Raw genomic sequence first — 15,120 nt, 5'->3', positions numbered from 1 at the left:
TGTTGATTTTTTATAAAATAACCTAGAACGACGTTAAAGTATTAAAGATGTATATTTAAGATTAAATGGAGATTAAGATTGAAATTGAATTGTTTATCATCATTCCCAAAACCGTTGGGGGAAATATACAACTAGGTTACACATGAACCATACATGTAGCCCCGGAAAACAATATCAGTTTCACATGAAACTTTTCATCAGCGTCAGAACAATGGGATCGAAGACAAAAGAAAAAGTGTAGTATTAAATTAAAATTATAACGTTATCATAATAATAGATTTTTTATGATTTGAATACTAGGAAACATATTATATTGTATTTATTTTGTATACGGTATATTTATTTTAACTAATATTAAATATGGATAACAGTCCTGTAAAGTAATTTTTCATTGTAAAGCTCCCTTAAAGGGCAAATTAATTATTATACTTTTTTCATTGCTACATAGTTAAATTATTTATCTTACAAATTATACATTTTTAGATAAAGCTCCCTTAAAAGAATAAAGTGAAAGCATAAATCTCACCAGAATCATACAAATAGTATAATAGTTGCATATATTAGAATTTAATAGATCGATCTGAAGCATTTTCAACCATAAGATATATAAATGAAAAATGACTATTAGCCACCAATTTAATTTTTATATAAGTGAAAAACATAAAGTTTTGTCTCTATTTTAAATTTCTTACAACTTTAAAATTTAAGTATTAAATTTCAAAATATAATTTATTTTTAAGCTTGGTATAAAGTTCTTCTAAAGTTATTCACAATGTTACAAACCTATATTTGTTAATTAATATTTGATAATTATTTAAAAATATAACTTATTATAAAATTGGATATTATATCAATAACACCCTAATAATAAACAAAGTATATTTTGACTTTGCTGGTAAGATTTTTTTAAAAATAGAAAAGAGAGAGAGGGGAAATAAACAAATAATTTTGCAGTGTTGCAGCCACCAAAGAGAAAAACATGTTTGGTTAAGTGGGACCTAAGTTGTGGTGATTGGTACTGATTAAGGTCGTATTTGAATATTTTGGTCCCCACCGACCGAACATAACACAGTTCAAATTTCACTCTGCACTTTGCTCCAAACCGTTATGTTATTGGGAAACTCGCTCTCTTATGATTCTTGCTACCACTATTAATAATCAAAGCACATATTTTATCACACATTTTGTGCTACTCAGGTGTTACAAGATATAGTTGACTGAAAAATATAATATTAAACATACAATTTTTTTTTATATTATATGATTAACAAACCTACAAACGAACATCTCATCCTTGAGCAATAAGCAAGCAAGCCTCATATTAATGATTAACAATATATAATAATTACTACTACTAAAAAACAAAATTAAATTAAAAAATATAAATATTGTCTGACATAAGATATGATCCCTAATCTAATATTATTTTGTGTTACGAACTTAGTTTAATTATTTTAATATTAAATTTTCTAGTAATTTTCTCTTACGTTATCCAAAAAAATTGGTCGGAAATCATGTTAATCCAATACGATTTTTGAGTTATCCAAATTGGAAGAATGTATTTGATTCTTAAAATTATAAGAATGACAAATGTAAAACTTTGAATACTTCCAAGGATTGGATAGATTTCTCAAGGGTAAAAAGTAAAATACATAAGATTGTGTCAATGGTAGTTTAACATGTGATTTTGCAGGGCCAAAATTTGGCAAGTGCGACAGCCATGAGACTTGTAATAATAATGTGTTCATTTTAAATAAAAGTACATTTAAATAATTGTATTTATTTTTTATTTTATTTTATTATTATGTTTATTTTTATAAATCATATAATAATTTTACTTTAGAATCATTTGGTAAACATTATTATGGAGAAAAAAATAGTTTAAACTTTATAGCTACTCGATATTTAAAACATATAAATCGATATATTATTCAAATTTTGATGTTAAAATTTTACATAGTTGTAAAAAAATAATTTTTTGACAAAATTGTCACGAATAAAATGGAACAACTACACAATTTCCTCAATCCGCACATAAAACTTTACATAAGAAAAAACATTTTTAGTAAATTTGGATGAATTTGTCCATCTTAACTTTTTTATCTTAATAATATTCGATCTTCAAAATTTAACCAAATCACAGTGACAAATTTTTTACTAAAATATTGTGGCAGCTACCATTATATTTTGCGTTTTATACACTAGTATGTATATCTTATTTCAATTTATTTTGAATTGTGAATGTATTTAGATTTTGCAATTGTGCTCCGTTTCATATTAAATCATTTTCTCTACCTCCATATATAAGGCATTCTATAAGCATTTGAAAAAATATTTTCAAGGAAGAAAAAAAATATATTCATTATCTTATATTTAAAAACTTAAAAATAAATATAGAAACAGTAATTCTAGTTATTTCTATCTACTTAAATGTACTTATTATTTTATTTAAGATTTGTTTTTATCATTCAGAATATAACTGTACCCAACAAATAGTTTTTAAATGTTGACAAGTTCATTTAAAATCCTAATGATGATTGATGATTACTTGACTAATGATGGCTATGGTGTCTCCCACCATTGCGAGAAAATCTATATATTATTTATACTATATATAAATGCAAAATATGGTGTAATTTTCACTTCTTGTTTTATCCTTAATATTATTTAATTTTTACAAAAAAAATCATATAATCCTAACTAACCACCATCAACACATTAATTAACCACATATGTTACCTTAAATTAAACATTATCATAAATATAATACAAAGTAGTCCGAACACAAGAAATATATTTTAATTCTAAAAAATGAAATATATAAAAATTAAATACGTAGTATCATACAATATTTACTGGTTATACACACTAGTTATTATAAACATAGATGGTAAATAAATATCAAACCATTTACAAAAAAATAGTACCCAAAAAACCATTTATAAAAAAAAGAATCTCTCAACTAACAAATTATGTGAACTTGTTTTGATGTGCACGTTCTCAATCTTGAGAGTTAGTTATAAGTTTGTAATTTTTATTTGAATGATAAACTCATAATTTTAGTTGTCAATTCTATCTATGATAACTTTAACATATTTATATTGTTTTAGTCTTAATTAGATGGAAATGTATTTGTATTATTTCAAAATTTGAAAGTATCTTAGTCAAGGAAATGTGAAGTAAGAGACAGACCTTACAAATCCATCTTGTCATATACCAACGGACGTTGGTTCAAGTGGTACATGCTTGATTTTCTTTAAAGAAGAACTCGGGTTCGAGTCTTGTGGATAGAAAAAATGCCCGTTGGGAGAGTTAGCCCCATTTACCTATGGATGTGTCCGGCTCGGACAGGATTGCCTCCAGTGCGAAGCCCGTGGGAAACCAAAAAAAAAATCCATCGCCCATCAACTATAATTGCAATATTTATTACTCAAGTAAAATTTAGAAATCATATCGATTTCCTTTAAGATTTTCTTAAATATGTCTATAACTCTCAATGAATTTAATTTTTTTCATTTTCAATTGAAAAAACAATTAATTTTTTTAAAAAATAGATAATTTGTAAAAAATATATTTTCCTAAATGATTCCTCATTATATAATTTTTTTTATTATGAGAGATTCTTTACTTCAAAAGTAAGTTTTTAAATTTACTCCTCATCATAGCCATTAATTCTAGGAAAAATTAATGGTTTGAATTTGTGAGTAGATCTAAACCATTAGATATATATCCCTAGAATTGATGACTAAAATGAATAATAAATTAAAAACTTACTCTTGAAATAAGTGGACTCATACTTTTTTTTATTAGAACAAAATATATGTTTTCTCACTTTCAAGGTGAATGGATTTAAAAATACAAGCAATAATTATAATATTAAGCCATATAAATATAATTAATTTTTAATGTGTGTCTTAAGATATATATATATTTATTTATTTATTATGATTCAAAGCAAAATTTATTTGAGAGATTTTAAAAAGTGAAATACCTACATTTCTCATTAAAAAATATTCTTATTAGATTGGTCAACATATGTTACAAGGCACACACTATACAAATTCATATATTATTAACTAACATAACATCAACATTTAGTTCAATTTTATAAAAAAAGTGTAAAATATAATTAACTATCAATACATTTTTCTATTAAAAATTAGTTTCTCATTATTATCCCACAATTATTATTTTTTAAATCATATCTTAAAAACACTTCTAAACTTTGAGCCAAATCTTACCAACTGAAACAATCTTACTTTAGTTGGCCAGAAATAACAAATATTATCCCATGTCCTTTTGTAAAATATAAAATCATGTGAACACTTTTTTAATCTGAATTTATAAAGCTAAGCAAATAATCCACATAAAATAATAGGAAAAGTAAATCTATATTACTATTTTGGTCTTTTATTTTATCATTATATTTTAATCTTGCTATCTAATAAAATAAACTACAAATTTAATTATTTTAAACCTTTTATTTTGTTTATAAACAGATTAAAACCTAAAAAATTAAGATAAAAGGAAGCGAAAAGAAAATAGTGAACAGAGAAGAAAGAAGAGAAAGAAAGAAAGGCATTGAATTCAAAAAACTGTTTCGAAATTTCTGATTCGCCGTTTGAACCTTCAAACCCTCATTTCCTTTCACTACCACCGTTTCGTTCATCTCCGCCGCCGTCAACTTACTCCGGCGACTCTGAACCCGTTCTTTTGGCCGCCGGAAATGGTGCATTATCCACGGGCGGAGAATCCAATGCTGATTTCACATTTCGTTTGTAATCGGTTGGATATTAAATTCTAAGCTCAACCTAATAGATCTTGTTATTCAAATTTGTGGTATAATAACGGTTAACGATGGCGAAGGGAGTACATTGCTTCGAGAAGCTTCGACGGTGTGTTCGGACGGTTTTCTTCGTGGTGGCGCTGGTGGCGTCGCTTCTTGTTACGTCGCTGCCGATGGTGGTTGCGATGATGGACGTGGTGGCTCCTTGTGTGTTGATCTCGAACTTCACGTGTGTCACGTGCTACTCCTTCAAGGAGCACCTCCGTCGTTATGCTTTCAAAAGCTCATTGACTGATATTCCTCTCGTTTCGATTATAAGATCTCTCATTATTATCTGTATGCCCTTCATTCTCGTTTCTTAAAGCTCTGCATTCATTTTTTATTTATGTTAATGTGATTATGCTGCGTTTGGAAGATGTTGTAGAAAGCTTATTTGAGTTTAGTTTGTAAAAATAGCTTGTGACTTGTGAGTATGACATATGAGTTATAAGTGTTATAACATGCTTTGTTCTCTTTTAGTATCTTTGTATTTTAAGGCTCTTCATTTTTTTATGCTGGTGGAGTTTGAAGGAATTGTAGAACATTTATTTCGGGGTGTTTGAAAGAGTTTAGAGAGTGCTTACTTAGGTTTATCTTACCATATAAGCACTCAGGCAGTGTTTGGACAAGATTATGCCTTATGAATCAGTTACTATGAGTGTTTTTTAGTTTACTCCGACAAGCTTATTAGAGAAGCATATGAAATAAGCTATAAAGAGTTTATAAGAAGGTATGAGCTCTCACATGATAAATGTTTAATAAATGAATACTTAACAAGCACTTAATTAAGCTGTTTAGACAAACACTCTTACTTTATCATAACAATCTTGTTCTTCAAATAATCATATAATTTTATTGTATCGTTTCCAGCACTTGCTTGCATAAGAGAATAACTTGTTCTAAGTTTTAATTAACTTATCTACTTTAGGAAACTGATCCCATGTTTAGTGACGCCAAATCGAGTAGCAAGGAGCTCGTTTCTCAGGTTTCACCTTTGGGTCTTGTGAATGGACAAAATTGGTTCTGAGATGGATCTTTCTGGCTTGAATCAAATTAGCTGGGGTCCAAAGTAACTTCATGATACTAATATTCTCAATGAAAAGAATCACACTGTTGAGTTAATTAGAAATTTCAATGATTTGTTTTTGCTTTTTTTGTTAGTTAAACTCAAGTATCAGCATTTGCTTTCTATGACAATTTTTGCTACTACTATATAGAATGGATAGAGTTGCCTGTATAGAATTTGTACAAAGAAAAGATAGTTGGATCCTATCCACATGATGTGCAGGTTAATTAATTACTGATGTTTTACTCTCATAATTGCAGGTGTCTATTCTGTTTGTGATGGCCCTGCTATCTCGTATGGTCCTTACCTTGGAACTGTGACTCTGTGTTCCTTTCTCTCAACTGTTCTCCTTTCTGTCAAAGCGTGTGCTTTCTCTGCACATTCTCAGATTGAAGCAGAAGCTTCAAGATCCCTGACGATGCAGAGGCTCCATTTGAAGAAGTCATGGGGAATGCCTGTCTTATTCTTCTCATCACTTGTATTTGCCCTTGGCCATACTGTGATTGCTTATAGAACCACCTGTAGAGCACGGAGAAAGCTCTGGTTTCATCGAGCTGACCCTGAAGCTGTAAGAGTTTACAGTAACTATCTAGTCTCTCAGCAATATCTGAGAGTAGTGTTAATTATGTTTCTTCTTAAGATTAAATTCTTTGAAATTATGCTGTTGCTATGTTAGGTGCCATCTTAGAAGGAAATTTATTAAGTTGATAACATTTTGTTCTCTACTTTTTAAAATTTAAATTACTTTGGTGACACATGTAAAAACTACATTTATGTATTTATGCATAATTAACAGGTCCTATCATGCAAAAATGTTTTCTCTAGTTATTCAAAGGTCCCACGTTCTCCTACTCCTGGGGGTAAAAGTAGAACCCCAAAAAGTGACAGCGAAATGAGGCGGAGACCTTTTGGGACAGCCCATGATGAAGAACTGCTGGCCAGATTGCTTGCGGACTCAGACAGCTTATTCATTACATGCCAAGGGCTCACTCTACATTACAAGCTCAGCATGCCTGGTTTAGTTAAATGCACCTTGTCCTCAACGCCATGCCTTGACTCAAATTCTTGCCACAGCAGTTCATCGATGGCTGGAGGGTTGGCAAAATTTAATAGACAGTTGCTGGGTTCCTCTTCGAAAATCCAGCCACAACTATACCGGAGCTATAGCAATCAATTCCATGGCTCTTGTCTACATGCTCCTCTATTAGATCGTCCTATATGTTCTGAAGATGCTCCTGTTTTTCACCTAGATGATATATGTGAAGAAGATGAAACAAGGAAATTGGATTCTTTATCCCCAGAGCAAAATCTAGAGGCTATTGGCCAATTAGGTATTGTTTTAGTACATGGGTTTGGTGGAGGAGTCTTCTCTTGGAGGCATGTGATGGGATCTCTAGCTCAACAGAGTAGTTGCAGAGTTGCCGCATTTGATAGGCCTGGTTGGGGATTAAGTTCAAGGCCGCGCCAGAGGGAATGGGAGGAGAATGAATTGCCTAATCCTTACAAGCTTGAAAGCCAGGTGATTACTATATATCATTAGTATGAGCTGCATTAGAAGTCATTTTGTTCGTTTTCTTTCTAGTCTTGATTAAACAAGTATTAGCTCACTATATATTTGGGGCTATAATCAAAGTGATACCCTTTTTAACAGAGTGAACTACTGGCTTCTACAGCCCAATGCTCATTGAATGTTGCATACCTGTTATTCCTGTTAATTTTACCTTAATGCCCAGATTAAGGTAGGAAATCATATGCACGTCAGGGTCATGGATCAGTGGAACCTTGTAGAGTAGAAAATAAAATCAACTTTAGAGGAGACAGGCTGATCCATTTCATTAAAAAACAAAAAACAAACCAGCGCCATAGATGGTTTGGACATGTGTGAAGGAGATCGTTAGAAACCTCAGTAAGGAGAGTAGATCAAATGAAGCTTAGTCCAATTTCTAGAGGAAGATGGAGACCATGAAAAACCATAGGCGAAACAATTGAGAAAAATTTAGAGATCAAAGTTTTGTGGGATTAAGGCTTGATTGTTATTGTAGCCGACCCTATGTTTTTCCTTGTTGTTTTCTCATGTTTCCCGGGTTGTGTTCAACCCCATAGCTTTATATAATTATCGCCACTTCAATCTTAGTTTTTGATCCAGGTTTCATCTGAGTTACATGTCTGGTGGCTTCTCTTAATGCAGGTTGACCTTCTTTTATCCTTTTGTTCTGAGATTGGACTTTCTTCAGTGGTTTTTATCGGTCATGATGATGGAGGTTTGCTTGCTCTGATGGCTACACAAAGAGTTCAAACATCAATGAATTCATTCAATGTGAGTATCTCGTCTTTCATGTTGAGGTAATAGGTAATTTGCTGAATTTGACTAGCCTAACTGTGATGCTGAGCTTTTTGTAAGGTTGTTTTGAAATTACCTTTACCACTAATCCTAATCAATTACAAATTTATTTGATGTATTTTAATAGCATTTATTTCTCTAAAATTCCAGATAAACCAAAATAAGATTTGGAAATTCAGCAAAAACATAATGTGCATTTGTAGCTCTATGTTGTTTTGGTCATATACATCCTCACATTCATAAATAGAATCTTCACCATTGAATGTTTTAATAAACATTGCTGGTTTCCAAAATTGGATGAGCATAATTCAAATTCATTTACTCTTTGGTCTTTTTTGTGTCAACTCAGGTTACTGTGAAAGGGGTTGTATTGCTAAATGTTAGCTTGTCAAGGGAAGTGGTTCCTTCCTTTGCCAGAATTCTTTTGCATACATCACTAGGAAAGAAGCATTTGGTTCGCCCTCTACTACGAACAGAAATCACTCAAGTGGTGAATCGGCGTGCGTGGTATGATGGTACCAAATTGACCACCGAAGTTTTGAATCTCTACAAGGTGTGTTTGTACCATCAGCTATATTTACATGATATAAATATGAACTGCTTTGTCCTTTACTTGTTTTGTCTGTAAAGATAAAGAACTATGCAGGATATGTTACTTGGTAGTTGGCATAGATAATAATTGTATTTCTGTCTTTCTTTACTTTCCGTCAGGGTTTTGTTTCATTATTGCTTTTATTGAGCATCATTTCTAGATTTAGAAATTTATTGACCCAAGTTATGTGACTTCTGTGCTTAAGGCTCCACTATCTGTTGAAGGATGGGAAGATGCGCTTCATGAGATTGGTAAATTGTCATCTGAAACCATCCTTCCAGCAAAAACTGCAGAAGCATTGTTACAAGCTGCAGAAGACATTCCAGTTTTGGTCATTGGCGGTGCTAAGGATTCCCTTGTCTCTTTGAAATCATGTCAAGCTATGGCCTCCAAATTTGTAAATTCTGTAAGTATCCTACTTTCCTACTATTAACCCATATTTTTTATACATTCTGCATAAAACTTGTAAATTCTGCATGCAGTAGTTATAGCCAACCGGAAGTTGAAATTAGACTTTTATTTCATATCCAAATACCTTTCCAATTCCACTATCTGTTTCCTACTCTCCATTTCTAATTTCCGAAGCATTTGCCATGGCATATGATTTATCTTTTTCAAGTTTTATAATGCTTCTTTTGCCATGACTTATGCAGAGACTGGTTTCAATATCTGAATGTGGCCACCTTCCCCATGAAGAGTGTCCCAAGGCATTGCTTGCAGCTATATCACCCTTCATTAGTAGACTCTTGTCTACTTCTGACATGCAAAGCCAATAGTTCATTTCTTTTTAAAGCTGAATATACCGAGTTGTTATCTTGTAGGTGTTTTGATTTTCTCTTCCTTTTCCATTTCCCCTGTAATTGTTTTGGTTAATTTCTTATTTCTAGGAAAGTTCTTAAAATACACCCCTTTATTTTTCATCTCCATTGAATTTGAAAGGCAGTGCTGCTGTGGTAACATCACCATGATCCAATTTCACCATCCAACGTTGCAACCTGTGGCAGCCCCAACCCATTTACACCCACACTGAAGACTCTGCTATCGCCAATGTCACTAACCTCGGTAACAGCTTCGACTTCCTCGATTGCGTCATCCATGCCATTGGCAACACCGTCTCCCTCTCCCATTGATCCAAATGTTCAGCCTAGTCAAATTTTAATCTCTTAATTCCAATGACAACATCAACCAACATGGTCAGCAAAAACCCTCTCGAATTTCGTTGGCATTGCTGGAGATGAAGAATTGAAGGGTCATCACCATGATCACTGGAGATGTTGACAGGAGAAGACATAGGTTGCCGGAGAAGGGGCGAATGGAGGTGGAGTTTGGTTAAAGACCACAACGGCAAGGTTGTGATATCAACCTTTTCATCTTTCAATCTCAACATTGATAAATAGGGGGAGCATTCATTTTACCAAAACTTAAGAGAGCATAAAAGCAGCACCCTTTTTTTCTAAGCTATACCACATCAAGATAAAGAAACCAAAGGGTATCTCTTCTCCCTCTTCAGTGTTTTTGATCTGCTAGTTTTAGTGGTTTTTATAACCTGTATCTTCGCATTTTTAGCTGTCAATGTTAATGTTCCCTTACATTTGTAAATTTATCGTTACATTGAGAATGAATGAATATAATGTGGTTTTCTTACTCCCAACTTTTTCTTCTTTTTGTTGTTGGATATGAACCTTTGAAAAATACTAATTACTTCGTTGCACGAAATACATGACATTTTGGTGTTGAAATTACGTATAGTTACAACATTTCATAATCTAAGAACTGAACCCATATTTTCTCTTACATTCATCAGGCCTAGAATATATCAACAGCAAACTTGACTTAACACCAACTCACTAATGATTTAATCTTTAATTTCAATATGGTAGTGATTAAATTGATGGCTGCCATATCTTTAACAACTGACAATTTACCTTAGAGTGTGGATCCTCTTGTGTTAGAATGTACAATACTTCTTTCTTTCAATGAGACCTATTGTCGTGACCCGATTTTCTGCTGCACGATTTTATTAGAGTCATAATAACATTTTTTCCAGTAAAAAATGTAGAAAAATCTTGTGGCCCAATCACATTGGGCCTTGGACTTTGATATCTAGGTTTGGGAGTCGATTATAGACTAGGAAATATATTAACACTCTAGCTACTCGTTTGAACGATACCCTTACTATAATGCATAAATTATTAATTATATTGTTACCATATTTTTACCAAAGAAAATATTTTATTTTTATTATTGTGTCTGCCAAGACATGATCTTGGTCCTACGCTGGGGCAGAACTTGGTTAGAACAGGTGGGGGCAATTGCCTCCCCTGAATTTTATTTTTCAAATATTTAAAAAATATTTTTTTTACTTTTTTTTCTTCCAAATATATATTTTTACTTTGTACAAATTGTGTGGTTCTTATATGCATAGATGTTGATAATAATTTTACATTTATGAAATATATTATAACATCATAAATTGTTTTTGTCAAACTTTACACTAAGGTCCTAAGATTCTATAGATTTTTATAAATAATTTAATATTAATACCATATTCATATTTAGGCAAAAATTATACCATGTGGATTTCAATATGAGTAAGAAAATATTTTCTTGAGATGACAATTTTAACATTTTATTGTTGTTGTTGATTCTATAGGATTATTGTTGACGATAAGGAAAAAGTGAATGCATATTATTTATTTGATCGAGTTATTCATCTTATCTTAACTATTCTTATTTATCTAGAATACGAAGATCATTTTTAGCAACAAAGATAATCAAACAAAACTATGTAGTAAAGTAGAAGATAAATTTCTTATAGACAAATGTTGACATACATTGAAAAATAAATAGCTAAAATTTTTACCGTTAATTTAATCACCTGAGTTGAAGTCTTTAATGAAGAACATCACTTCAAATGTATATATTTTTCTTTAATGTAATTATTGTTCTTTATACTTTTTTATTACTTAATTATAAATTATAATTAAATATTATTGTCCCTCCTAAATATTACATCGAGATCCACCATTCGTCTTACCTATTTTTGAGAATCAAGATTGCGTAGTTCTTGGGGTAGAAAAAGTTTGTTTGTTAAGTTGATTTTATTTCTTAAAAGAAGTAACATTTAAATTATTATTTTTTAAAATGAGTGAAGCATAACTCTTACGTCCGATACAGCATCTCATATTAACTTAGTTAAGAAATTCCATTTTTTGTTTTTTATTTAAAAACCTTTTTTTTTAAATATGAGCGAAGCATAGCCCTGACGTCCGATACTACATCTCATATGTGGCAATGTGATTTTAATATTTTTACAGATACATTAATGATATGACTTATCATTATCAAATATTATTATACATATAGATAAAAAAGAGTAGAGGTGATGAAAAAAAATATATACATGTAAGAAATTGAACTTAGCTGCACACATGAATCAATATCTATTAATTGGGAATGAAGACCACAGTCGGAGAGAATGTCTAGACCAACTCAACACATTAATGTATGTGTTGGGCCTGTGTGTTCCAATGACTCAACAATTATTCCAAAGGCTCAATGGTAGTATACGACTTTTTGCATTGTTAGATGATGGTTATGGTTTTTGGTTGTGTGATTTTTGGTGGGATGAAATATAATGTTGAGGGTAAAAAATGATTGATGAATGAATTTTTTTAATTATTGTGTATAAAAGATTTTGAGATTGGTGTGGATGAGAAATTTTGAGTTTGTTGTGGATGAGAGATTTTATGTATGGAAGATGATGTTTAGAGGGATTGTAGATCCGTTAGAAAAGAAAAAATGGTACGACCATTTTTAGATTTTTTTCTCAAGTGTGTATCACCTCCTTCTAAAGGAATGACCTTCTCCATTTTATAGCCAAGACTACCCATTAATTCATAGGATAAAAAATAAATGTTGAAATTTGATTTTATTTCCCTGATGATTCTCCATTAGTACCTGATTTCCATCCTAATTTTTGCACATAGTTAAGTTTGTTATACACTCCATTAATTCCATGATTTTAATTTATTACAAATTATTTACATATCTCGCTCTAAAATCAAACAAATCTTGTAAATTAAGGCAATTAACATGTGATTTTCTCAATCTTTGTTGCAATGTTTAAAAAACAATCAAGCAAGAAAAGACCTTGTTATTATTTGAAATTTGAACAACTTGTATTTGAGTAATGTTATGTTTTTTGGATACTTTAAAAAGTGTTATGATAAAAAATTCTTGAGAAGTCTAAAGTTATTTATTTTTTGACTCTAAAAAATTAGATTTGAGTTCAACCTTATAAAAATTTTAATTTTATAGGTCGTGAAGTAAATTTTCATTTTTCTTATTTTTACTGCATTAGTGCCATTTATTCATGATGCATCTCATTTTTAACACGATTTTAGCTAATAAGTGATCATTAAATCACTTAATAATCATCCAAAAATTCCCTTTAAAAAATGAAGCGAATATGTGTTGAATCCATGACATCATGAAATTATTAATTATTCCATTTATCAATTCATATTATTTTTTGCAAACAAATTGTTGGGAGTGAATAAAACTTATTAAATGCTAATGGATTTAATTAACATACTTCTTGAAATTCAAATTTGAAATATATTGTGTGGGGTCATAAAGCCAAAAAAACATTTTTATATGTTTATAGTTTTTTTGAAAAAATGTCTTTTGGGCCGGGGAAAATTGAGAATTCACAATTGTCCCTCTTTACTTGTTGCTTATTGGACATTACACAAAATGAAATTTGGGGTGTTGTCCTGATAAGTAACTGGTAAAGAAATGAATGCTGATTTTGTTGAAGCTCAAAATACGTTTTTGTTGGTGAGATAAAGAATGAGGTACGAAATATTTTGTTCGATGTCATCAAGCACATGCCCGTAAAATTTTAAAAGTTAGGCACAGAACCCAGAAAGATTGACTTCGAGGTCGCCAAGCACGAGGTCCTCGAAGGCACAAATTGAGGTCGTCAAGCATGGGCCCTCAAATTTTAAAAGGTCAGGTACGGACTCTCGAAAGATTGACTTCGAGGTCGTCAAGCACGAGGTCCTCGAAGACACAATTTGAGGTCGTCAAGCACGGGGCCCTCAAAATTTAAAAGGTTAGGCACAAAGCCTGAAAAGATTGACTTCGAGATCATCAAGCACGAGGTCCTCGAAGGCACAATTTAGGGTCGTCAAGCACGTGACCCTCAAATTTTAAAAGGTCAGGCACATAGCCTGGAAAGATTGACTTCGAGATCGTCAAACACGGGGTCCCCGAAGGAACAATTTTAGGTCACCAAGCACGTGGCCCTTGTAACACCGCGAATTTTACGAGTTTGAATTATAAGATTTTACTAATATTTTCATTAATTATATATTCGAAAATGAATTTCTGGGAATTTTCGGTAAGGAATTAGACGAAACTCTAGTTGAGTTTTATTCTTGAAATTTTATTTCCAATTTTTTGGTAAATTTTGGTAATTTTTTGAGACAGTCGGTTCTGGACTACTGTCGGGGTCGAAATCCGCCCGGTACGGCTCAAAACGTGTCTTTTTGGAAAGCATTTTTTTTGAGTTCCGTAACTCGGAATCGAATTTTAATCACGCCGTTGGCTTCGTAATTTAATTTCGAGTCAAAATAGACCCTGAATACACTCATACCTATTTTCTAAATATTTTTCACTCGGAATGCCGAAATTCGAAATTCTAATAGGATATTAGGATCGGGCGATTTAAAATAACCAATCGAGTATTGACCGATAATACTGGGCATGGTTATCACACGTGTCCGCGAGGTGATCATTTCACATTGGGGTGAGAGATTTGACTTCAATAAAGCAAATCTCCCATCACTTTCACCATATCTCATGAGCTCATCATTAGCCACCCTATGAGATTTGTCATTATTGCCTAGGGAAAATCTGATTTCCCTCTTTCCTTAAACCCTCACATTTCACATTTCACTCTCACACTCTCTCATTTGCAAAATTTCAAGAGAAGGTAAAAACCATCTCTTCATTTTCTCTCATTTTCTCATTTCTTCTTCCATCTTCAATCCTTGATCCCTCAACATCCAACCAATGGATGTTGATGAGATTTAAGTATGTTGTTCATGAGTATGTCAAGAACATATTCAACCGTTGAAATTTTCTAAAACGCCTTCTAACTCATTTTCTCTTCAAAACCGAAAATGATGTTGTTCTTGAACTTATGAAAATATTTTGTTGAAACCATGAACAACTTGTGTTCATGGAGTTGTTATAATATATTACTATATATATATTTTGTTGTTTTA

The 15,120-nt window shown here is 31.7% G+C and overlaps 1 protein-coding gene across 2 annotated transcripts; it reads left to right on the top strand.

The window, feature by feature from the left end:
• The first annotated feature begins 4,537 nt into the window (after positions 1-4,537).
• LOC109337480 lies at positions 4,538-10,468 on the top strand. 2 transcript variants are annotated; one of them, XM_019574459.1, is made up of 8 exons: positions 4,538-5,122; positions 6,152-6,459; positions 6,688-7,410; positions 8,080-8,208; positions 8,582-8,785; positions 9,030-9,230; positions 9,478-9,641; positions 9,764-10,468. In XM_019574459.1, the coding sequence occupies exons 1-7, from the start codon at positions 4,858-4,860 to the stop codon at positions 9,598-9,600; spliced, it is 1,953 nt and encodes a 650-aa protein (XP_019430004.1). In that variant the 5' UTR covers positions 4,538-4,857; the 3' UTR covers positions 9,601-9,641; positions 9,764-10,468. The 2 variants fall into 2 exon arrangements, with proteins under 2 accessions (XP_019430004.1, XP_019430003.1); XM_019574458.1 differs by having other exon boundaries at positions 9,478-10,468.
• Positions 10,469-15,120: the final 4,652 nt, after the last annotated feature.

The sequence above is a fragment of the Lupinus angustifolius genome, unplaced genomic scaffold (assembly GCF_001865875.1).
Source record: "Lupinus angustifolius cultivar Tanjil unplaced genomic scaffold, LupAngTanjil_v1.0 Scaffold_6_175, whole genome shotgun sequence".
NCBI classification, from domain to species: Eukaryota; Viridiplantae; Streptophyta; class Magnoliopsida; order Fabales; family Fabaceae; genus Lupinus; species Lupinus angustifolius.
This window is presented reverse-complemented; position numbering and strand designations above follow the sequence as displayed.

Coding starts and splice junctions, on each gene's coding strand:
- LOC109337480 (XM_019574459.1), top strand. CDS start 4,858: ATGGCGAAGGGAGTACATTGCTTCGAGAAGCTTCGACGGTGTGTTCGG. Junction 6,460..6,687: donor ATCGAGCTGACCCTGAAGCT/GTAAGAGTTTAC, acceptor CATAATTAACAG/GTCCTATCATGCAAAAATGT. Junction 7,411..8,079: donor CTTACAAGCTTGAAAGCCAG/GTGATTACTATA, acceptor CTCTTAATGCAG/GTTGACCTTCTTTTATCCTT.